At 40.5% G+C, this 23,247-nt stretch overlaps 2 protein-coding genes and 1 long non-coding RNA gene across 7 annotated transcripts in view; 2 read left to right on the forward strand and 1 right to left on the reverse strand.

Moving 5' to 3' along the window:
* Window positions 1-3,243, forward strand: part of glra3 (glycine receptor, alpha 3) — a 34,836-nt gene extending 31,593 nt beyond the window's left edge. For all 4 annotated transcript variants that reach the window (XM_054779662.1, XM_054779663.1, XM_054779665.1 and 1 more), the window contains one exon: window positions 1,308-3,243. In XM_054779662.1, coding sequence (XP_054635637.1) covers window positions 1,308-1,637 — 330 coding nt within the window. In that variant the 3' untranslated portion in view covers window positions 1,638-3,243. The remainder of the gene's footprint in view (window positions 1-1,307) is intronic.
* Window positions 1-23,247, reverse strand: part of LOC129182966 (uncharacterized) — a 25,373-nt gene continuing 2,126 nt past the window's right edge. The window contains exons 2-3 of the long non-coding RNA XR_008570730.1: window positions 22,620-22,737; window positions 1-94 (exon numbers count right to left, since the gene is read on the reverse strand). This is a non-coding gene — a long non-coding RNA (uncharacterized LOC129182966). The remainder of the gene's footprint in view (window positions 95-22,619; window positions 22,738-23,247) is intronic.
* hpgd (15-hydroxyprostaglandin dehydrogenase) overlaps window positions 9,518-23,247 on the forward strand; it is a 19,189-nt gene continuing 5,459 nt past the window's right edge. Inside the window, exons 1-4 of one of the 2 annotated variants that reach the window (XR_008570726.1) lie at window positions 9,518-9,840; window positions 10,174-10,297; window positions 12,454-12,560; window positions 18,950-19,046. Coding sequence is in view for 1 of the 2 variants with exons in the window: in XM_054779666.1 (XP_054635641.1) it covers window positions 9,748-9,840; window positions 10,174-10,297; window positions 12,454-12,560; window positions 18,950-19,046 (421 nt within the window). In the remaining variant the exon portion in view is untranslated. The remainder of the gene's footprint in view (window positions 9,841-10,173; window positions 10,298-12,453; window positions 12,561-18,949; window positions 19,047-23,247) is intronic. The other variant, XM_054779666.1, reaches the window with a different exon arrangement.

Here is a 23,247-nt window from a genome sequence, read left to right on the forward strand (position 1 = left end):
TAGTTGAGCCTCCCTGCCCCGAAGCTTCTGGAGCTGCGAGGGCAGCATTCCACGTGGACGTGATCACGGCAGGCTCCGCCAACCAGCACAGCACCTAATGAGGGAAGACAGACGTCTGCCGTTACCAGAGCCGCTCTGGGTTGCAGTACTTTTCATTATGAACAAAGAAAATAACTTTTGAAAAAACCAAAACAAGGTTCCACTGTATGTATTTTCTGTCGTATCATACTGTATCATACTGTATCATACCGTATCATACTGTATCATACCGTAACATACCGTATTTTCGCGACCATAAGGCACACCGTATTAAAAGGCGCAGTTTCAGTTACAGGTGCTACTTCTGTATTGAACACATACATTAGGCGCACCGTGTTGTTGGGCGCAGGCCTGATAAAACATCCGCTAGCTTAAAACATACAGTAGCATGCATGCTAGCGTATGTTTTTAAAAAGGCAACCGGGGCAAAACTGAGTTCCATTGTACTGTATTGAAGTATTTAACAATGTAAACAGTGAGTTCGGTTGTACTTTATTCAAGTATTTAACAATGTACTCACGTTATTTTTTTAATCAATCCTCATCCACAAATCCATCAAAGTCCTCGTCTTCTGTACCCAAAATGAACATTGTTACTTAAATGATATTTTTCCTCATTTTAACAGTTTATTCTTATAAAATTGCAACTGCTCTGTATATTTTTTTCTCTTAATATTTTGACTTTACTCTGGTAAAAATTCTGCTGTTGTTTTTTTTTGGGGATAATTTTCGGAATATTTCACCTTTCTTCTCCTAATATTTTGACTTTATTCCTATGTTATAAATTTGCACCCAAAAATTACTTTACTTTATTCTCACACTTTACTTTACTTTACTTTATTCATTGTTTTTGAAAAAAATCTTTAATACTTTGACTTCGTGCTACTAAAATGACATTTTCCCTCATACTATTACTTGAAAGTATGCCTTTTTTTCCTTGCTAGATTACAACTTTTCTTTTCATATTTTGACGTTTGATTGATTTTTCCAATTTTTGCCGTTGTTGTTGTTTTTTTTTTTTAAGTTTCCTTGTTAAATTACATTTTTAGACTGTGCTGCGGGCCGATAAAATGGCCCCCCCGGGCCGCACTTTGGACCCCCCTGCTTTAAACCACTATTGGTAACATGCTAGCCGGTTGCGTTCTTATATTATCTGGTTGGTCAAAATAGAATCTTGAGCCAGGTGCAAACAGTCCCTTTTAGCTCGGCTAATTTGGAAATGTGCGATATGAAAACAATCTAATAAGATCCCCCTGGTGTGTCCAACAGGAAGGGGAAGTACAAGAGACCGGGCTGACCTCTACAGCTGCTGTAACCTCCACTCCCAGCAACAGCAAGGACTCCAAGGCCAGCATTAACAACACCGTCAACGTATTGAACGCTTCGGGAGCCGCAGCAAACATGGCTCAAAATCCCCTGGGAGTTGCTTCCGTTGGAGGAGGCAAAAGCATTGAGGAAATGAGAAAGTTATTTATTGACCGAGCCAAAAAGATTGACACAATATCAAGGGCTGGTTTCCCCCTGGCCTTCCTCTTTTTCAATATATTCTACTGGGTTCTTTATAAAATCCTTCGCCATGAGGATGTACATAAGTCATAGAGAAAGAAAGAGTATTGTACATTGTGTACATAAAGAGTGCACACACACACAAACACGTTTGTACTGCGACTCACATCAGGACCCGTTGACTCCTTTCTTCTCTTCCTCGACCCTATGACCTGTGACCCAGGACTTCTTCACATTGCCAACCTAAACCAAACATTTCTCACTAAGATACAAACTAGCCATGAATTAGTGTCATTGATTTAGTTCCGATTCAGTAGGATCCAGTAGTGTGATAGTGTTTTGCTATCTGAGGCTTTTCTTACATTACAGCCCAGTTCTAATGAAGTGCCTCCATGTGTTCATTATTATTATCGTTATTGTTTTTCGTTGCACTGACTTCACTTACATTTGCTCCGCAGCTGAAACCTGACATCGGGCAGCAGCGTCGCCAGACGAATGATAATGCATCGTATTCGTATGAAAATTTCACCCCCTGTATGATGGATGAGCTATAACTCCAAAAATCCCATCATGTAGTCGAATTCCACCTCTTCAGTACATGGCTGTTAGCAAACACAAACAGGATACATCATGCACTGCGCCTGACAGTGTGCATTGTCTCACTTGGTCTCAACATATTTATGATATAGGACCTTCATACGTGATTAAATATGACTGATATTCTGCACACCACACAGGTGGGGGCGCTGTTCTGCCAGTGGCAGCTTTTCTCCAACAATGCTGTTGGTTTATTTATAGTTAAAACTGCATTATAAGCAAAACAATACGCGGTCTGTGGTCATGTTTTGCTGTAGTAGCTGGTCCCGAGCAATGTCAAATGGTATGTGTGATCATTTTCCTCACAAAAACGCTAATTTTAAGATTCTGGTACCATAATTATTTCCCATCTGACAACACACTATAAGGCAGCGCTCAAGTGGAAGTAATGCCTGTCATGTTTTGTGTTTTCTATGTCATCGTCTGTGCATCTCAGAGACTTTGCCGTAGGTCCTTGGTTGTTTTTGGGTTTTTTTTACTTTACTGCGAGTATTTTCCGTGCGGCCATACTGTGTACACCATCAGTCGAAGTCCAGTATTTCAATGATTTTGAATGGACTGACTTTAATTGCTTTTATATACAGCGGAAACCTCGGTTAGCGTGTTTTTCAGTTAGCCCTGAAAACGTATGGCAAATTTTGTTATTATGTTATTTATACACCGTGTGAGTGCAACTGTGTTCTTAATGTATTTTTATCACAGAACGTCCGTGTTAGCAGCTTGCCAATGCCCGTCTATGATGTCATCAGCGAGTGACTTTCAAATGCTTTGCTAACTAACACCGTTAGGCCACAAGTCTCAAAAATGTTAACACAAAACACGTATTTATAGTTCTACAATCAGAAATGGGGAGGGTGGAGTAGGCAATGATATGACTCAAGTAAAGTTGTAAGTAGTCCTCACAATAATCCAAACGTCAGTAAGAGTAATTAAGTACCTGATGAAAAAAGTGCTCAGGTACTTTGTATTTATTTATTTGTGTATGTTATACATGACTGGATATGACGTTTACGTCTGTTGCGCATCTGCGCATGCGCTCTGTGCATTGCGTGGGTTTTTACAAAGTAGATCAGTCTTGGTGAATAAAGACGATAGAAACATCCGCATGCTAGCAAAGTCTTTTTTTGTCCTTTTTTTGTCCTGTCCAGCCGTTAGGGCAGATAGCGTTGGTGATGTAAACGCCCTTACATCTAGCGAAGTCTTTTAACAAGAGTGGCTAAGGAAATAACCCCCCAGTATATGACATACAGTGGTGTGAAAAAGTGTTTGCCCCCTTCCTGATTTCTTTTTATTTACTTTTTTGCATGTTTGTCCCACTTAAATGTTTTCGATCATCAACAAATTTAAATACTAGTCAATAACAACACAACTGAACACAAAATACAGTTTTGTGTAGTGCTGACATTAATTGTCTGTAAAAGGTTATAAAGCCATTTTTAGAGCTTTGGGACCCCAGCGAACCACCATTATCCACAAATGGTGAAAATATGGAACAGTGACGAACATTCCCAGGAGTGGCCGGCCAACCAAAATGACCCCAATGACATCCAAGAGGTCACAAAAGACCCCACAACAACATCCAAAGAACTGCAGACCTCACTTGCCTCAGTTAAGGTCAGTGTTCATGACTCCACCATTAGAAAGACACTGGGCAAAAACGGCCTGCATGGCAGAGTTCCAAGACAGAAACCACTGCTGAACAAAAAGAACATTAAGGCTCGTTTCAATTTTGCCAGAAAACATCTTGATGATCCCTAAGACCTTTGAGAAAATTCTATGTGGTCTGATGTGACAAAAACTATTTAGAAGGGGTGTGTCCCATTACGTATGGCGTAAAAGTAACGCCGCATTTCAGAAAAAGAACACCATACCAACGGTAGAATATGGTGGTGGTAGTGTGATGGTCTGGGGCTGTTTTGCTGATTCAGGACGTGGAAGACTTGCTGTGATAAATCAAGCAAAATTTGAAAAGCCTTGGACTTTAGCAACAGTTTGGCAGATAGTCAAGCTTTGTATTGGCCCCATGTTCACAAAAGGGTCCCGTGTCAAGTGCCGGGGATCAGCAACTCCAACCACTTCTGCCTGCTTGCCTCTTTAGGAAAGCTAAATAAAATTAGCTTTCCCTCACAGCCAAACAAACATTTCCTGGGAGCCACTGCTCAACGTGCTAACACGGTGAAATCTTTGACAACAGAGCGAAACAGAGCAGGGCGAGGGAAGGCCTACAGTGTGTAACTGGCCATGCCCATATAAGGAAGTCCGGGTTGCATTGATGTCAGTGGAACTTGGTGTTAAAAAAAACCCTGTAAAACACAGCGCGCAGAGCCATCCAAAACTTTCAGGTCTCACTTCCAAAAGCGCAAACCTCATTATCTGATGCATTGGCATCATTTAACACGAGAATACAACATTGTAACAACATTTATAGGTCAGAAAAGAGAAAAAGCATAACAGGTCCCCTTGAACAGATAACGCTTTAATACGGACTTATTTAGTAATTACATCACATTGCAATCTCTTAACCTTGTCTTTTCTATGCACTTTTAACTGTTTGTTCTGGACTCTGCTTTTTGGTTTTCTTGTGTTTTTTCATCAAGCTGAAACGTTACAGATTTTTTTTTTTAAAGTTCATCTAATACAGCTAAAAAAAAACATGTTTGAATGGAAGAAGGTGAACATATTTAACATGGTGGTCCACACGTGGGCCGGCAACTTTTAAATACTGTAATCCCTCATTTAGTGCTTTTAATTGGTTCCAGAGTCGACCGCCATTTGAATTTCTGCGTAGGATGGATTCAATATTAATCAACGTAATGTCTTCGTAGTTACACGTTTCACTAATAATACATAGTCAACCACAAAACTTTTTTAAAATTGCGATAATCGAACAGCGATATAGTGAGGGACGACTGTAGTATGACAATATAACTTTCACTTCTTATGTTTCAGTTATAATACATGTACTATGGAAGTAGCACAAAAAGACAGACTCTTGCATGAATGTATATGTGCTTGGGTCTATTCACATGGTTTTTCTGCTGAAGATGCCAAAGTTGTGCTTGTTGAGCCTGCATGAAAAAGGCTAAGCCAAAACAAAGCATGCTATAGCCTTATTGCGCTATATGCAAACAGCAAGACAAAGCTGTGTCAATAAGGGCAGAGTTTCATGCATGTTTTTCCCGTTTCACTAATACAAAAAGTATGCATGTTATCACTGGCTCTCAGCAGTTTTTCCCAACCCCTGCCATACCTATAAACAGAATATTTTCGTAGTTACAGCATAGAAAACCTGTTTATGACTTTCTAAAAAAGGGTTTTAACGTTATTAGATCCCTGTAGACATGAAACAACACTCCAATAGTCACTTTTACACTCCTATTGTTCTTTGTTTACGTCACATTGAGCAGGCTACAGGATCACTGCAGGGACATAACAGACGGCCGCCGCCAGCATAGCAAGCTACCGAGCTAACTAGTTAGCCTTTCCAATTTACTTATTTCTAAATTTAAGAAAGTGTTTCACACGGAGTGGGGGAGAAGGACAAAGAAGCCAAAAACCTACCACTTCCACACAGAATGAGAGGAGAACCTTGTTTTTGTTTGATCTGAGCCATGACATGTCCGTCTCAGCCGTGGCATGTCGGCTCGGCTCTGCTGGCTCAGTAGCCAATCTCTAACGTAATCTAACGTCATGTCTCATAGCATTACTGATGCCTAGTGACCACAATACTACATACTGTATAACTTGCCTTTCAATATTTGTAATTCATAATAGGCCACAGTCAACCATGAAACAGCGATCATTTATTAATTAAAACCCGCAACATAGTGATGGAGTGATATTGGAACCGTGATATAACGAGGGACGACTGTACAATGACATAAAATAATAGAGAACCACTGTTTATAGTATTCTCTCAGTTGAGATGTTTGTCATTCCACTGCACAGTATGTGAAATGTCTCACCCTGTCATTTCTACCGTAAACTTTGGCACTGTTTTGTTTTTGTATTGATGGTTCAAATGTGTTAAAAGTCTGGCTTTGTGGCGCTTTTTATGAATAAAACTTGACTTTGTCTTCACACAGGTTATATAGTATATTTGTAGTCAATGATTATATTCACAGACATTCACAGTTGATAAGAGCCTTCCTGTTGTGTGTCTGTTCTTCTGTTGTCGGTGGTGGGGATCTTCTCTGCTCTGTCCTCGAGTGTTCTGATAACCCCCTAGAACTCAAGCTAGGAGTTATCAGAACCGTGCCCCTAGAACAAAAGCTATTTATTCCAACTTCTTCAGCTTTACATTTCTACAAGAGAGTTACCAAACGTACGGCATGCATGTGTCTGGTGGGAGTACGACTTGGCTGGTGGTAACTTGGGAGTCCTTAGTTTCACTGACCCTGAGACGTCAGGAAACATTGTGGGGATGCAGCTCAAGTGAAACTCCTCATGGAGTAATTCCTGAAGTCACTTTGCGCAATCATGCACCTGACTTACTGCCAAAATGGCTCAGAAAGTTCAAGACAATGACTTGGCTTCCAAACGCAGCCCAACTGAGCAACAGGATGAGCTGGACTAACAAGTCCAATCCACTGAGGAACCACATCACGCTTTACAAGGCTTCAAGAATCTCCTGTTAACGCCTTGCTGCCATATACCATGAATCTTTGATTAGATTCAAATTCATTGTCATGACACAGCGTTGCTACACCGAGGAAGGACAAATGACAAGGACATCCCTCATATATCACCTTAAACTGTATTCTGGATAGCATATTATCTACTTCAAGCAAATTGAAATATTAGTCAATGACAACACAACTGAACATAAAATTGAGGGGTTATTTTTTGGAAACTTTTTATTATTAAGGGAGAAATACCAAACCTGCATGGCCCTGTGTGACACAACAACCACCAACATCATCGGATCATCATTGAATATCATTGAAAACGAGGTTGTTACACCAACTTCAATGTACATCCCCACTGTGGATTTGAAGGCAAGAAATGAGTTGTTGTTTTTTCCATGTTGTTTCTATTCTATGTGCACTTTTCTGATATGAACGGCCGCCTTCTGGTGTTGTTCATCTTTTTTCAATGTCACTAAATATATTAAGGTGGTGTTGTTGCACACCTTCCATGTTTATTTTGTTTAGCTGAGTGTTTTAGCCTGTTTCTCTTAAGTGGAAACATTTGCAAATGAAATCTGTTTATTTGTCAACAAAAACAATATAAAAAACATTTGAATGTTAGTCGATTATGGACAAAACGTAGCGAATCAGATTTGGCCAGATTTGACCTGATTTGAGTGCCTTCTATTTTTTTCTTTCGTTTAGCCATTTTTATGGGTGAAAATGCTTAAAAATGCTGAATTTATGCCACGAATACGTACAATTTGCTTAAATATGTATATTTTTTATTTCAACCATGAAACAGCAGTCATTTATGAATTAATCTATTTTTAAAAAACGCAAATTAGTGAAGTCCTGATGTTCGAACTGCAACAGAGCGAATGATGACTGCACTACATTTAGGGATGCATCCATCCACATTTTCTCCACTTCCAATCCAATCCCAACATCTGGATCTGGATCATTTGGATAGCTGCTGATACCAATACTATTCCGATACCAGAGCTTTATTTGCTTTAATGTTATCATTATAAATAATAAACTCACTACAGGAAAGTATAATATGTAAGAATGCATAGAAACAGGAAATCCTTTGAACAAGAAAGTGTCAAATATTTAAAATCCATACTGCGATGTAGATTGCAGCGTCTTGTGATAACTCCATATACCAGAATATATTGTTTGGCATATAAATGATAATAGAGGCATTTGAAAGGGTTAATGGCTGACAGAAACATACTTGTTTAGCTGGGTGAGTACAGACACTGTACACTCGGTCCCCAACTTACGAACACAATTGGTTCCAGACGACTGTTCGCAGATCAATTTGTTCGCAAGTCGAACAAAAGGTACTACATGTACGTGTATACATATACACATATATGCGTATGTATGTAAATATGAGTAGTAATATTAAACGAGGATAATTAATGAAAAAAACAATAATAATAAAAATGATATAATAATACGTAATGATAAATGTTATTTACCTTTGAAGAGGAGTGGCCGAGCATACGTCGTTGGGGGTAGTGGTGGAGGAGGAGGAAGAGGAGTTATTGAAAAAAGGACAAATCGTCGTCGTCGTTAGACTCTTCTAAACCTGTGGGTGGTGTAGAATAAGCAGGCCTAGTAACCCTTTAAAACTTTATTTACCAGCTCTGCTGGGTTGTATCATACAACTACAATTTAGCCTTCCACTCTCTCTCATCTTCCTCTCCTGTTGGTCCCATTACCAGTGTCACAGTGCCCTCTACTGGTCAAGCATGTAGCGGTATAAATATGGAGTTACTACAAGGCAAAATACATGAAAATATAGACCAGTCAGCTTGCGTTCGTATCTCCGAATGTTCGCAAATCGGATATTTGTAAGTTGGGGACCCAGTGTACTCGCAAAGAATGAAGAGTTAATAGTAAGTGCAGTAGTGATTCAACATATCAGGACTCTTCTTCCTTGTACTTGGAAATGCTTGTATTGTTTCTTGAAATCGCTCTTAAAATTGTCTAATTTCTCCTAAAATTGACACGGGGAAATAGGTGAGACGTACTTTATTTGCTGTCGAGGCAAGTGTTAGTACTGTAACTTAGAAGAGTGGCTCTGCGTTCTGGAGCCGCGCTAGCTACAGTGTGTTGCAGTACATTTTGCAGCCAGCTAGCATTAAAGCGCAGACATGGTTAACGGATCCAATATCTCTACAGGTGGTATCGGACAACTCCGATCCATGAATTACGCTCGTATCAGAACCCGATAGAGATACTGGATCAGATTGGCCTAACTTTTCACTAAACTAACACTGCGGGTATTCTGTTCCTCGTTGGATTTGGAGACGTTTATCCTGCAGCTGCCTCAGCCATTGTTACTTGAGGCGTTTAGCAAACGCTACAGTTAACTGCTACACCCCCAATCCATTGAACAGCATGTGAGCCATACTATACAGCACTACAGTCAAAGCACAGCGAAGCATTAGGTTATGCAGTCGATACTTCACTGATCCCCAAGGACATTCTGGAAGAATTCGTACAACATTCTGGCATATCTAGAAAACTGAAAAGGCCAAATCACAGATTCTTATATACACTCTGCCGTCCATTAGGACTGTGAATGTGTGGAAGAAACCAAAGTAAGAGGAGTGAAAGTGCAGAGAAAGAGGGAGGAGACAAGGAAATAGGAGGAGATAGGAGGGCAGGTACAACTGTTGGATTAAAACTGTAATTGTTGTCCAACAGTTTACTTAGCCTACATGACGTGTTCTCTCACACACGGAATATTGTGACAGACTGACAAGCAGAGTGAGAGAGGGAGCCAATGTAAGAGGGGGGAGGGACGGGAGGAGGAGAAGGACAACCCAACCAAAACACACAGAAGAGTGAGCGAGCCTCTGAATGTGTGACGAGAAAGAGAAGGTGTCAGATAGGTGAGTGGTGTAAAGACGAGTCAAAGTAAGTGTGGTCGACCGAAAGGAGGCAAAGTGTCTTGGAGCATGTCTCTCAATGGGAAGGTGGCTCTGGTGACTGGGGGTGCTCAGGGCATTGGGAGAGCTGTGGTCCAGTCCCTCCTGCAAAGCTCAGCAAAGGTCAGTCCTGTCCTGTTTTGCTGCTTCTTTTCAACAAACTGAGTATGAACTCTTGCACAACTGAAGTGACTTTCATTTGCTGTACAACTTGTTTTGCCCTTCGTTGGCTTCTCCCGACTGCTCAGATTCATGACATCGTGTATCAATGATTAAGGAAATATTATTTGGGACTGTTCTAGCTTGTAAAATGAATACGATTTTTTCATTTTATCCTTCTCTGGGAATTTGGGGTAGTGTTGGTTAAAAACGTAATGTGACACTTTAGGAGTCCAGTATGCATTGTTAACCCTCCCTGATTTTTTCAGTGAACCTAAAAGCTATTGTGTCCTTAAGGTGGCTGTGGTGGACCTGAACAAGATCTGTGGTGAAGAGTGCAGGACACAGCTGGACGCTGAGTTTGGAGAAGGCCGCAGCACCTTTATTCAGTGTGATGTGTCCAATGGAGACTCACTGCGAGGTAAGACACACACCATGTGTGGAAGGACATAATAACTGCTCTTAGGATTTGAGCAAACAGTGTACGTAAGAGACTTTATTTGTCGCTGTAGTGAAACAGCAACATTCCGGCCAGCAGCAATAGGGTAAAATTACAGTAATATAGAATAATACAAAAACGTACAACTGTATAGTATAATAGTGTAAGGACACGCTGATTCACAACACAGCAGCAAATTCACACAAGTTTGAAAGTCACTTCAAACTTCCTTGTGAGCCTCCAACCTACAGGACATTTGTGGCAAGCTTTAGAAAAGTTTTCCTGGGTGGAGTCATTTGCTGAAAGTTTTCTGCGAGAGAGGCCGCCGCAGACAAGCTATGACAATCTGGTCACTTGTGTATCTCACTGACAAGCTACAATCAGGGTTCAGTTAACAGGAAGCTTGTCTGGTCTTGTATGAAGTCACATGGCTGCTTGTTTCCCTGCATTTCACTGCAGGTTCGACATTGGCACTAACTGCAGATTGAGCATACAATGAAATGGGAGTGAATGAGACAGCGGCTCAGAGGAATGGGGGTTTCACTGTGTAACAAAAGTACATCTCTGTAGGTTAACAACCATGGAATGCTGTTTGGTGTTGTTTCTAAATGTGGTACAGTTACTGCGTCCAATGAGAGTTTGTCGATCAGTGTGTGTGCAGAACAGATGTGTCTGTTGAAGTCAGGTGTGTTTGTTTGTAACTGTGGGATGTCTAAGTGTGGAATGCAGCCAGCATTGACAGATGCAGGTTTTACCACGTCAAGTTTCATCAGTAGTTGATGTAACCTGAGCTGTCTGTTCGCATGTGGAGATAAACAACATGATGGTGGCTCATCGTCGGAGAGCATGACACACTTCTGTAAATCTTAGCTATATCTTTTTGAATAATCAACTGTCCATAATTCATTCATTTATTCATAATATCAATGAGAATATTATGTTTGACTGTAAAATATGTAGACAACCTGCTCAGAAGCAGGCGATGTAATAATATATTTAATATAGTTTGAATTAGGCATGCTCCGAACAGGGTTTTATGGTGCAGATATTGATATCAATTATCCATGGGTGAAATCGACCGATACTGATACCGATCACATAGATTAAGTGTACATTTTTAAATTCACTATTGGCTATATCAGGGGTCACCGATGGTTTTTCGTGTGAGAGCTACTTTTACAAAATGAAAATAGCCAAGAGTTACTCATTTTTGTACCATATGTCATTTCAACCCAAACAAACCGAATATGCTTGTTTTACCAGAAACTTAACAAAATGCTGGCATTCACAACTCTTATTTAATATTTCAGAATGTATTTCTTTCTAGTGTTCTCACATTATTTACTGGAAAATTAAATGAAAAGCAGTCTTGCAGGCACCTCGTGTGGTCGTGGGGGTTAATGGTATGAAAGGGGAACCATGAAATTTAGACAAAACATATTTGACTTACTTTTTCAAAATCACTGGTGAAACTTAGACGATCAGGCGCCTTCTTTAAGGAGAATTTTGATACGAGAGGAGACAGCACCCAAACCTGGGTGACGACGGCCAGACATTGAGTCTGACGGATCCAACCAGTTTTCGGTCTGCCTTAGACCTCTTACTGCTACGCACACTTTTAGCTAGACCGACCGATGATCACATCCCGAGCTTCGAAAACTCACCACACCCTGCCCCCGAAATGCAAACTAACCCTAACCCTAACCACCCTGGCAAGACATTTTTTGTGGCATGTTTTGCACGAGGCAAAACTTATATCACTCTCACAACGCCAGGGGAGTCCCACATGGCAGCCATGCTTGCTTTTGGCTTTATAAAGGAAAAGTGGGTGGGAGACGGGTCACTATAGGCTGGATGCTGCAATGGGGGCGGAGCTGATCGGCGGAGCTGATGGGCGTTATAAAGCAAGAATCGGCCAATACCGTGCTTTTTTGCAGAAATCGGCAGATTTCCCCCAGTTTAATACAAGTCAATGCCATACATGACATACACAGTAAATAAGAACGTTTAGGTCTCAGGAAGGTACCACATTTGTAATTTGGGTCTTCTACCCTGCAGTGCATTCTATTGTTGATAAAAGTGTTATCTACTGTATGAAATATTATATTCACTGGTAGCTTTTGGTTTCTATGGTTTAGATGCCTTCCAGAGCACAGTGGACCGGTTTGGTCGTCTGGACATTGTCATCAACAATGCTGGGATCAACAATGAAAAGAACTGGGAGAAGACCATACAAGTGAACCTGGTGAGATGACAAGATTATTGTAGGCTTGATGTCAATATTTGTGCAATTTGCTTTGGAGGACTACAATCTAAACATAGTCCAAACAGCCATACCGTTTTATTTGTCAAAGATGGGGATTCTTTGGGCATTTATGTGTGGAGTTTTCATGTTCTCCCCGTGCGTGCGTGGGTTTTCTCCGGGTACTCCGGTTTCCTCCCACATTCCAAAAACATGCATGTTAGGTTAATTGGTGACTCTAAATTGCCCATAGGTATGAATGTAGTGTGAATGGTTGTTTGTCTATATGTGCCCTGTGATTGGCTGGCGACCAGTCCAGGGTGTACCCCACCCGAAGTCAGCTGAGATAGGCTCCAGCATACCCCTGCGACCCTAATGAGGAGAAGCGGCATAGAAAATGGATGGATGGATGGAGATTCTTTCTCAACCAGTCTATGGACTGCAGTGCGGTACAACAAAATATGGGTGCTATCATTTTCCGATCCAGATCGTTTTCACTTGTACATCACCAGTGTTTACAGAGGAAATGAGAGGAATTCTTACAGTGGTTATCTCTCAGCTGAAGGTGCTGATTCAAACCCAATACCCTCTGCAGGTCATGACAAAGTGCCCTTGACCAAAACACTTCAAAAATACAAGCCCCTGATGTTGGCCTTCCTTCCATGGCAACAGGCACATCATCAATGTGTGAACTTAAAACGTTTAAAAAAGTCATTAGTTATCATAATTAGTTACTTTTTCAAATAAGTCATTGTATTAGTCAGGGAATTACTCCTTCATAAATGTAATTATTTACCAGGGAAAGTCATTATTGCATGAAATATCTGGGGTGTGTTGTTGAGAGTTTCCCATATCATTACATAATGGAACCACCTGCTTGTGTTTTGTGTTGATGTTCGGAGTTTAATATCCGTGAAATCACCTCGTGTGAGACTGGTGGGGAGTGAGGAAGGGTTGCGCAGGTGTGGAGAGGACGCAGCGACGGTGTGCAAGTTGGATATGCTGGGACTGAGCGCTTGCTGTTGATGTGTTCAAGTCAGAATAAAGTTAAAAAAAAAAGAGCTTCAGACGCTGTGTGACTCTCAATTTTCCATTTCATTGTGGCCCTGTAGACAAATATGTTACTGTTGACTAAATGAAATGCAGTATATGTACTGTATGTGTGTATAGATATGTGTGTGTGTGTGTGTGTGTGTATGTATATATACATATATATGTATATATATTAGGGGTGCAACAATATGTGTATCTGTATTGAACCGTTCAATACACACGTGTACCAAAACGTGACCCCGGAATCGAACAATACGCAGTTTTATAATTATTTTATCAACTTCTTACAGCGCTCTGTGCTGAAAACTCAGTGTGTCAGCGATCGACAACTCTGGCTTCGGTTGCATTGTTAAGCACAGAGACACTGAGCTCCGCATCCCACATTCATACCATGCTGAAAATATTGAAAAATGAGAAAAATGTTGGCAATTTCTATAAAATTACAATTTTAAAAGGCAAGGTCATTTATTTTTTGTATCGAAAAAGTATCGACCCGTAACACAAACGTATTGAACCGAACCGAACCATGAAGTTTGTGTATTGATACTCCCCTAATATATATACTGTATATATATGTGTGTGTGTGTGTGTGTGTGCGTATATACAGTCATCCCTCGGTTAATTGGTTCTAGACACAATCGCGATAAGTAAATTTCCCCTAAGTAGGATTCAATATTCATAAACATTTTCATAGTTAGAGCTGTTCATGACTGCATAATTTACGGCCGCCACTAGCAGAGCAAGCCACCGAGTACGTTTTGGATGCAGCAAAATGTGTGTGCTGCACAATGATATGTTATACTTCGGAAATCGGAAATGTTGATGTATCCAGCCCACAAGTTGGATTTGGCTCTAAAGTGGGTGGTTACGTAATTGAAAGTTCCAAAACTACCTCCGTGGAGCCCACTTCGCTGTTGTCACTGATAGCAACCCACTCACGTATCTTCTCACCTCTGCCAAGCTCACCAACGATCAGTCTCCCAGAAAGAGAAGGAGGGAATCTAGAAATTTGCACAGAAACACCTGGATTGTCCTTCCACCATTTCCATCAATCAGCACATTGATGAGGTGATCTGTGACTGCCAGCTCATTTACAGCTGGGCTGACCGACCACCTACCGCTGCTCTTGACGAGTCACTTTCAGTCGAGGCCAACAGCTTGCCTGACAGTTTTGTCATTGACATTTGAAATTTGTCAAACGTTAACCAAGCTCGTGTTCGGTCGCCAAACTCAACCTTCGATTGATTTGGTATTTGGTCTGCCAGTTAACGAAAATCAGTGAGTCACTCAGAGTACGTCAAGGACCTCAAGTCAAACTTGGAAAAGAGTTACAAAATCGCAATTGAAAATGCAGCAAAAGTAATGGAGAATAACGAAGGATTTGACAAACGTTCCATTTGTCCAGTTCCATTTGAACGAGACAGTCACAAATAGAATGATTGTGAAATGTAAGGCTAAGAAGAAAACAAAAGCTTGCAGACAAATGATAATCAGATGTCTATGTAGTGCTGAGAGCGGGAATACTTCCAGTCTTCAGTTTCCCGAGAAGAAAGCCAAAACCCTACGCACACGACATAGAGCCGTTTTCTGCCCTGTGGGTTTCTACCTGATGTTGCAGTCAAACCAATGCTTTCTGAAAAGAACGTGAATGCCATATCAGTCAGTCTACTCAATGAGAATTGTGCACTGTCTCAATTCGATGACTATTCTGATTATTTACTGCCGTATCATTGGTATGAACCACCACCCTCAGAACCAGATTTACCACAGTCGTCAACCTGCCAAAGTCCTCCATTGCCACTCCAGCTGCTGAACCCTCTCCAACAGAACTGCCACTTCCCGAAACAGTTGCACACCCTGAAGAACCTGCTGCAGAACTAACTGAACAAAGAGCACCAGAACCTGAAGCCATGTTCGAAACTATCCAACCAGAGAAGACCATTGAACACACCCGTACACCTCAACCCTCCACAGGTACACACCCCGCCAGTTTCCTGAGCTCAGTCCCCAAAGCCAGCACGCCTCGCCCCGCAAGCAACAAGCATTGCGTGCACCAATAAATCTTCAAGCTGTGACGAAGCGGATTGTTAGAGCTGACAGGTCCAGCCACAATAAAACTATTTAAGATTTGTCAGATCATTGCTGCATAACACTTCAAAACATGATTTTAGCATGCACTTGAAGACTCTTAATTCACTACTTCCTGACGTTGCACTCTAAGCATGGAACTGTACTTCATCTATCCATTTGATTTGTCACTTACTTCACATTGCTTTCTGCATGTAAATGCATGTAATTATTCTCTATGAAAATATTCTTTTTAATATTTTGAGTGTCTGGAACGGATTTATTGAAAATACATTATTTCCAATGGGAAAAATTGCTTGGGTTTTCATTTGTTTCGGGTTTTCACCCGGCCTTTTGAAACAAATGAAGACTGAAAACTGTAATGCAATAGGTTGGATAGGAAGTTTTTTCTACACACATGGGTAGATCCTATCATTCTTCATCCACAAAAGCCACTTTGAACATGATTCCAACCTGGCGATGAGATTTAGATGCATTTTATGCTGCTTACTTGTGACAAAAGAGGAGGAGACCAACAACACAATTGCACTAACCAAGTACAGTATATGCATTAATTGCATGTTCTTCATTTTCCTTTGCACTTGACAACAACATCTTTCCCATCTTTGTGCGTTGAGGAGGAAATTCCTCATCAGCAGACATAATCTGTGCTGGTTTTCTAGAGGCTCTATCTGATGTTCTATCTTGTTTTCCTAGTGCGTGCTGGGAGGAAATTATAGCCAGACTTAGTCTATTCTGAATTGACATGTGAACTCACATGATTAAAGGAATGCTCTTCTGTTTCTACTGTATATTCATCATGACTTTCTAAGCTATTTGTTGCTCTCCATAGATGCTCCATTCTTGATATACTTATAGATGTAATATCCTTTCCATTTTCCCTGGATCGGCACAAATACAAGTCCAAAATATCACAACACAACTGCATTTTTTATTTTTACAGAAACACCTTTCGTTTTTTTATCTTATTACCATACTGAGGAAAACATTAAAACAAGGTTATTAATATTAATTTCAATTATTTGCTATCCATCTACAACTAAAATCAGTTCTCTATAACCCTTGACCTCTTTATGGTCACGGGTGAGCTGGAACGTTTCCCTGCTGACTCCTGGTCTAGATGGGAAGATGTAGATTTACACATGTTGAGAAAGCTGTTCTGATTATTGGCTTCAGTCTGTATGCAGTTCTTCAGAGGTAGGAGGTGAGCCTCAAGAACGAGCCCAGTATTATTATTATGGATACCTAACATACAAAACATACTTTTATGTTTTGTGGGTTCTGTGTTAGTGTTCCTGTTAAATCAAGTGCAGTGGTGAGAAAAAGTTATTTGCCCTCTTCCTGATTTCTTATTTTTGTGCGTGTTTGTCACACTTAAATGTTTCAGATCATCAAACAAATTTAAATATTAGTCAATGACAACACAACTGAACACAAAATGCAGTTTTGAAATGATTTTTTGTTATTATTAAGGGAGAAAATAAATACAAAATAAATACAAACGTACATGGCCCTGTGTGAAAAGGTTATAAGCCATTCCTAAAGCTTTGGGACTCCAGCAAACTACAGTGAGAGCCATTATCCACAATTGGCAAAAACATGGAACAGCGGTGAACCTTACCAGGAGTGGCCGGCCAACCAAGAGGTCACAAAACACCCCACAAGAACTTCCAAAAAACTGCAAGCCTCACTTGCCTCAGTTAAGGTCAGTGTTCATGGCCCCACCATAAGAAAGACACTGGGCAAAAACGGCCTGCAAGGCTGAGTTCCAAGACGAAAACCACCACTGAACAAAATATGAACATTAAGGCTCGTCTCAATTTTGCCAGAAAACATCTTGATGAGCCTCAAGACCTTTGGGAAAATACTCTGTGGTCTGACGAGACAAAGGTTGAACTTTGTGGAAGGTGTGTATCCCATTACATATGACGTAAAAGTAATGCCGCATTTCAGAAAAAGAACATCATACAGTACCAACAGTGAAATATGGTGGTCGTAGTGTGACCGTCTGGGGATGTTTTGCTGCTCCAGGACGTGGCAGACTTGATGCGATAAATGGAACCTACCAAAAAATCCTGAAGGAGACTGTCCGGCCATCTGTTTGTGACCTCAGGCTGAAACCAACTTGGGTTCTGCAGCAGGACAATGATCCAAAACACACCAGCAAGTCCACCTCTGAATGGCTGAAGAAAAACAAAATGAAGACTTTGGAGTGGCCTAGTCAAAGTCCTGATCTGAATCCTATTGAGATGCTTTGGCATGACCTTAAAAAGGCGGTTCAAGCCGGAAAACCCTCCAATGTGGCTGAATTACAACAATTCTGCAAAGATGAGTGGGCCAAAATTCCTCCACAGCGCTGTAAGAGACTAATTACAAGTAACCACAAACACTTGATTGTAGTTGTTGCTGCTAAGGGTGGCCCAACCAGTTATTAGGTTTAGGGGACAATCACTTTTTCACACAGTGCCATGTAGGTTGGGATTTTTTTTCTCCCTTAATAATAATAAGTTTCATTTAAAAACTGCATTTTGTGATCATTGACTAATATTGCATTTGGTTTATGATCTGAAACATTGAATGTGACAAACATGCAAAAAAATAAGACATCAGGAAGGGGGCAAACACTTTTCCACACCGCTGTATACTCACACACCACAAAACACACAAGAGGTCATCCAACTAAATGCCTCCCTCACCCGTGTTGCGACGAAAAATAGCATGTGGTACACACTATGTAACTGCACCACACAGACGATTCAGGTATTGAAATAAACACTTACACACTAATATACATGCAAAACAATGCTATTTCCTACAGTATATATACATCTCATTTGCCCTACACTGTTAAAGCTTGAGTAGTTTAGAATCTGCAAGGTATGCTGGGTAACTTCCATTGGAGAAGCGTTCCTGTGGGCTTCACAGCATGCCTTGCAGGTTATAAACTTCTCAAGCTTTAACAGTGTAGGACTAATGAGATGGATGGTCTTTTTACCAATAAACTGCCTAATAATGGAGATTTTATGTGCAAAATGGTGGGTTTTAACAAAATTTAAAAAAAAATTTGATGCTGAATTGCAAATATGCAGGGATCCATTGTACTATATGCTTCCATGTCTGCCAGGCAACCACAGTCCTCCTAAAATGGACTTTCAAACCCCTTATCAGCAGGGTGTTCACGTCAACATTTCATTCCCTGCTTGTGTCTGTTGTGAGAAATGTCAACATGACAAAATTGTCCTTCTTTACAGACATCGGTAATAAATGGGACCTACTTGGCTTTGGAACACATGAGTAAAGAGCACGGCAAAGAGGGTGGTACTATCATCAATGTATCATCCATGGCAGGTAACAGTTACACACACTAATGCAGTGATTCCCAACCACTGTGTTGCGGCACATTGGTGTGCCATGAGGGCTCATCGGATGTTGTTCAGTTGCACTTCATTCATCCAAAAATGATTACATATTTAGTACAAATAGTGTATCTTTGTTCATTTATCTTCGGCAGCAATGTAAATACTACCGATCAAAATTTCAAGACCGGTTGATTCACACTGTCATGATCTCTTGATGACTAAGGCAAAAAAGCTTTCTCTCTTTGAACGCAATTGGATTGTTGAGCTGCATCCTGTGTGAATTTCTTTTGGAGATCAATAAAGAATCTACCTCTAAGCGAGGCTTCTCGCAGTGCGCCATGCCTGCTGAGGTTGGACGCAGTAAGACATTCATTTGAAACTTCTTAAAACATCCTGAGAATTATGGAACAAAAAGGTCAAGTGGTAGACCCAGAAAATGTCAACAGCCCTGAGCCGGAGGGCCCAGTTGATTGTCACGGGATACGGGACAATCCTCGGCCCAATGAAGGTTGCTACTGGTGCAGAGTTTAGTCCGATAACCATCAGACGGCATCTGCGACAGAAGAAGAAAACTCAAACTCAAAGGCCTCGTCTCCTTCAACACCACAAAGTTGCCCATTTGGAATTTGCACAAGTGCACCAAACAGGGAATATTGAAAGGTGGAACAACATTTTATTCTCTGATGAGAAAAGAAATGTAACCTTCCAACATTACTGGCCTGACAGGGAAATCCCACCTGAGATGTTTTCCACACAGCACAGTGGAGGTGGAACCTGTGTGTCTGTCTACCTGTTGCCATTCATCCAACATTATTGCTTGGTGGTAGATTTCTTCCATGTCAAATATGTGCCTTGTCTTAATAGAGGTTGGGAAACACTGCTCTAATACAAACAATGCATGTGTATGCTGTGAAGGTCGCCCACACACCCCATTGACCTGCATCTGTGAGAACGAGTGCTGCAACCAACAATTATCTTAGTTTCTTCGTGTTAGTTATTTTCTTGAATCGTGTAATCGGTGATGACAACCCAAACACAAACAGTTTGTGGTTTGGTCTGCAAGATCGCAGAAAAGAGGCAAACATGTCAATCACTGTTTTCCAAAGACAAAGCGGATGTGTGTGAAAACATGGATGACAAAGGAAATGAAAAAATATTCACGTTTGAGAGGCTCAAATCAGAGGATACTTACATTTTTACTACAAAAAAAAAACTATTACTCAATTACCAAAATAGTTGATTAACTGTTGCAGCTCAAGTGAGAACAAATACACATTTTGATGATGAGCAGATATGAACATCTTGCTCGTTCCCATTCCTGTAAAGTGGAACGCAAAGCCTTGTAATACAAGCACTGACCCATTTTCTAAGTCCTGTTACCTATAACAATGTAGTATCATTCCTTATCTTGTGTCCTTGTATCTGTCGTCCTGAACGGTCTTAGTCATGGCCTTACCTGCTGCCTTAATCTAAGAATCTTGATCAAATGGAAGAGGATTAAATCTAAATTGTCAAATGCGTGAGATCTGTGGGATCCATGCAGAAGAATAAGCAGTAACGGAGGTCTTCTCAGAGAAGCTGACTTACAGTATTCGGTCTATGAAAGTTACATGTGGCCCACTTTACTTATGACCCCATTTGCCTCCCTTTCCTCAGTCAACTCCATCAGACCATTACTTAGTGAAGATGTAAACCAAGCATGGCGTAGCATCAAGCTGGAGCAGCTGTGAAGCAGATGTGCTCCAAGCGCCATCATGCTGGCTTCAAGTATGACCTTTAACAAGACGACAATGGCAAAACAGCAGATTGCAACTAAATCAGCATCTTAATGGGCGTGCTTTTGCTTGTACCAAAAAAAAAAATCACACTTTATCTTGTAATAGCCTCATCTTCAAAAAAAGAAGCTACGAGTATTAGGGCCGCATTGAAAAAAAAACCTGAGATTTTGAGAATAAAGTAGCAAATTTACGAGAAACAAGTTGTAAATTTACAAGAATAAAGTCAGAAATTTACAAAAAAAAGGTCAGAAATTTACGAGAAAAAAGTCGTAAATTTACAAGAATAAAGTCGTAATATTTTGTGTCATACGTGTCAGAGGGAAAATAGAGCATAGCTCTTTAGGAAGGAAAGAAAGTCAGAAATTTAGGACAAAAGGGTCCTAAATTTAGGAAAATAAAGTCGGAAATTTACGAGAACAAAGTCGTACATATATGAGAAAAAAAGTCATAATATTATGAGAATAAAGTTGTAAATTTATGGGAATAAAGTCATATATTTACGAGAAGTCGTAATATTTTGTGTCATACGTGTCAGAAGAAAAATAGCATAGCTCTTCAGGAAGGAAGGAAACTTCCCTCTTGCTTCAGGCAAGATTTTATTTATAACGTGGCAGCAAAACAGAGCAGTTGAGCACAAACAGATTAGCATGAGATTAGCCCTTCTCACTTCCGCCTTCCTTACCCCGCCCCCTTCACATGCCCAAAGCCAAAGGTCACATAAATCTCCCCTCTTCATAGCTGTCTCAGGCAATAACTGTTACGACTGAGTATTAGGGCCACATTGAGAAAAAAATAATCTGACAGTTTGAGAATAAAGTTGTAAATTTACGAGAATAAAGTCGTAAATTTAGGAGAAAAAACTCGCAATATTACGAGAATAAAGAAAGAACTCTGAACTTTATGATACAGGCATTGCCTGAGACAGCTATGAAAAGGGCGACTTATGTAACTGTTGTCTGTTGTTTATTCCCGTAAATTTACAACTTTATTCTCATAATATTATGACTTTTTTTCTCGTATATTTACGACTCTGTTCTCGTAAATTTACGACTTTATTCACTTAAATTTAGGACCCTTTTGTCCTAAATTTACGACTTTATCCTCCTAATTTTACGACTCTTTTTCTCGTACATTTATGACTTTTTTCCTCGTAAATTTACAACTTTATTCTCGTAAATTTCTGAGTTTATTCTTGTAAATTTACAACTTTGTTTCTCGTAAACGTACGACTTTATCCTCAAAATTATGATTTATTCTCAGATATTTTTTTTTGTTAATGTGGCCCTAATAGTCCTTCTTAAGGAACACATGACTTTACTTCTGATATTGCTCCAGAAAATGTATTTTGGGCCAAAATAATACAATACCCGTTTGTATCGCGGTTAAGGCGGGGTTATACTTTCCGCTCAAGAAAGCGTGTGTGACTTTACACTCCGTGCGGCGTCTGCTCCCAACCTACAGGGGGCAGGGTATCGAAAACACACGTCTGCCATGGTACTAAACTAGAGCGGAAGAAGTTTGCCATTGTTCACTTGACTTCCAACATGGTGTCACTTGCGCATCTACTTCTTGAAGAAGAGGAATTGTTTTGTATTTATTTGCTGCTGCGACAGAAAAGGAAGAGAAGGCGGTCCACTCGTCCTTTCAATAGGAGTGCTGCAATCGCAGCTCGTCGTTCTTCCCACCACAGGGATTTGTACCCCGGCAGGAGAACGTGCTTACAAAAGGCATACTGAACACTGCAAAAGAAAATAAAAAAACAAACAACTTGACTGAAAACATACCTTGTTCCAGTGTTTCTTTATGCTTAAACTACTGTGCGTCAGGGTAGGCTGCCTCATATACTTCCTCATATACTTCATATACACCTCCAGGTGTGTTGGTTTTTATGATCACCTTTACCTGGAGTTACGAAAGGGCATGTTAATCATTTGTCTTTTGTGACAATGAGGGGTGGAGGGACTAACATTGTGAACACTATATGGGTGTTGGCAACTAAGAGTTGGAATTACACATGCACCCCTTCTAGGCGTGGCAGAGTGTGAGTGTGTGTCACCTTAGGACTTTTCTTTGCAGTTTATTGTCCCATCAGCAACAATCATTACATCACACACTTACAATAAAGAGATTACGCAGGCTGCAGAAAATCACGGCGTAATCTTGAAACATTGACCAAATTAACCAAAACAAACGGGCATGCGCGATGCAACCCGGTTTGCGAGGGACTGTGGGTTCCGCTGTGTATCCCACTGGGAAGTGTGCAAATTCAGCGATTATTAAGAAATCTTTAAAATGATTGGAATATTACAGAAATACTCAGATCACTGCACAAATATTCATATTAATTTTATGTTATTATTATTAGTTATTTATTTTTCAAAATAACAAGAGCCTCACCTGCCTTCCCCTCAC

The sequence above is a fragment of the Dunckerocampus dactyliophorus genome, chromosome 6 (genome assembly GCF_027744805.1).
Source record: "Dunckerocampus dactyliophorus isolate RoL2022-P2 chromosome 6, RoL_Ddac_1.1, whole genome shotgun sequence".
NCBI lineage: Eukaryota > Metazoa > Chordata > Actinopteri > Syngnathiformes > Syngnathidae > Dunckerocampus > Dunckerocampus dactyliophorus.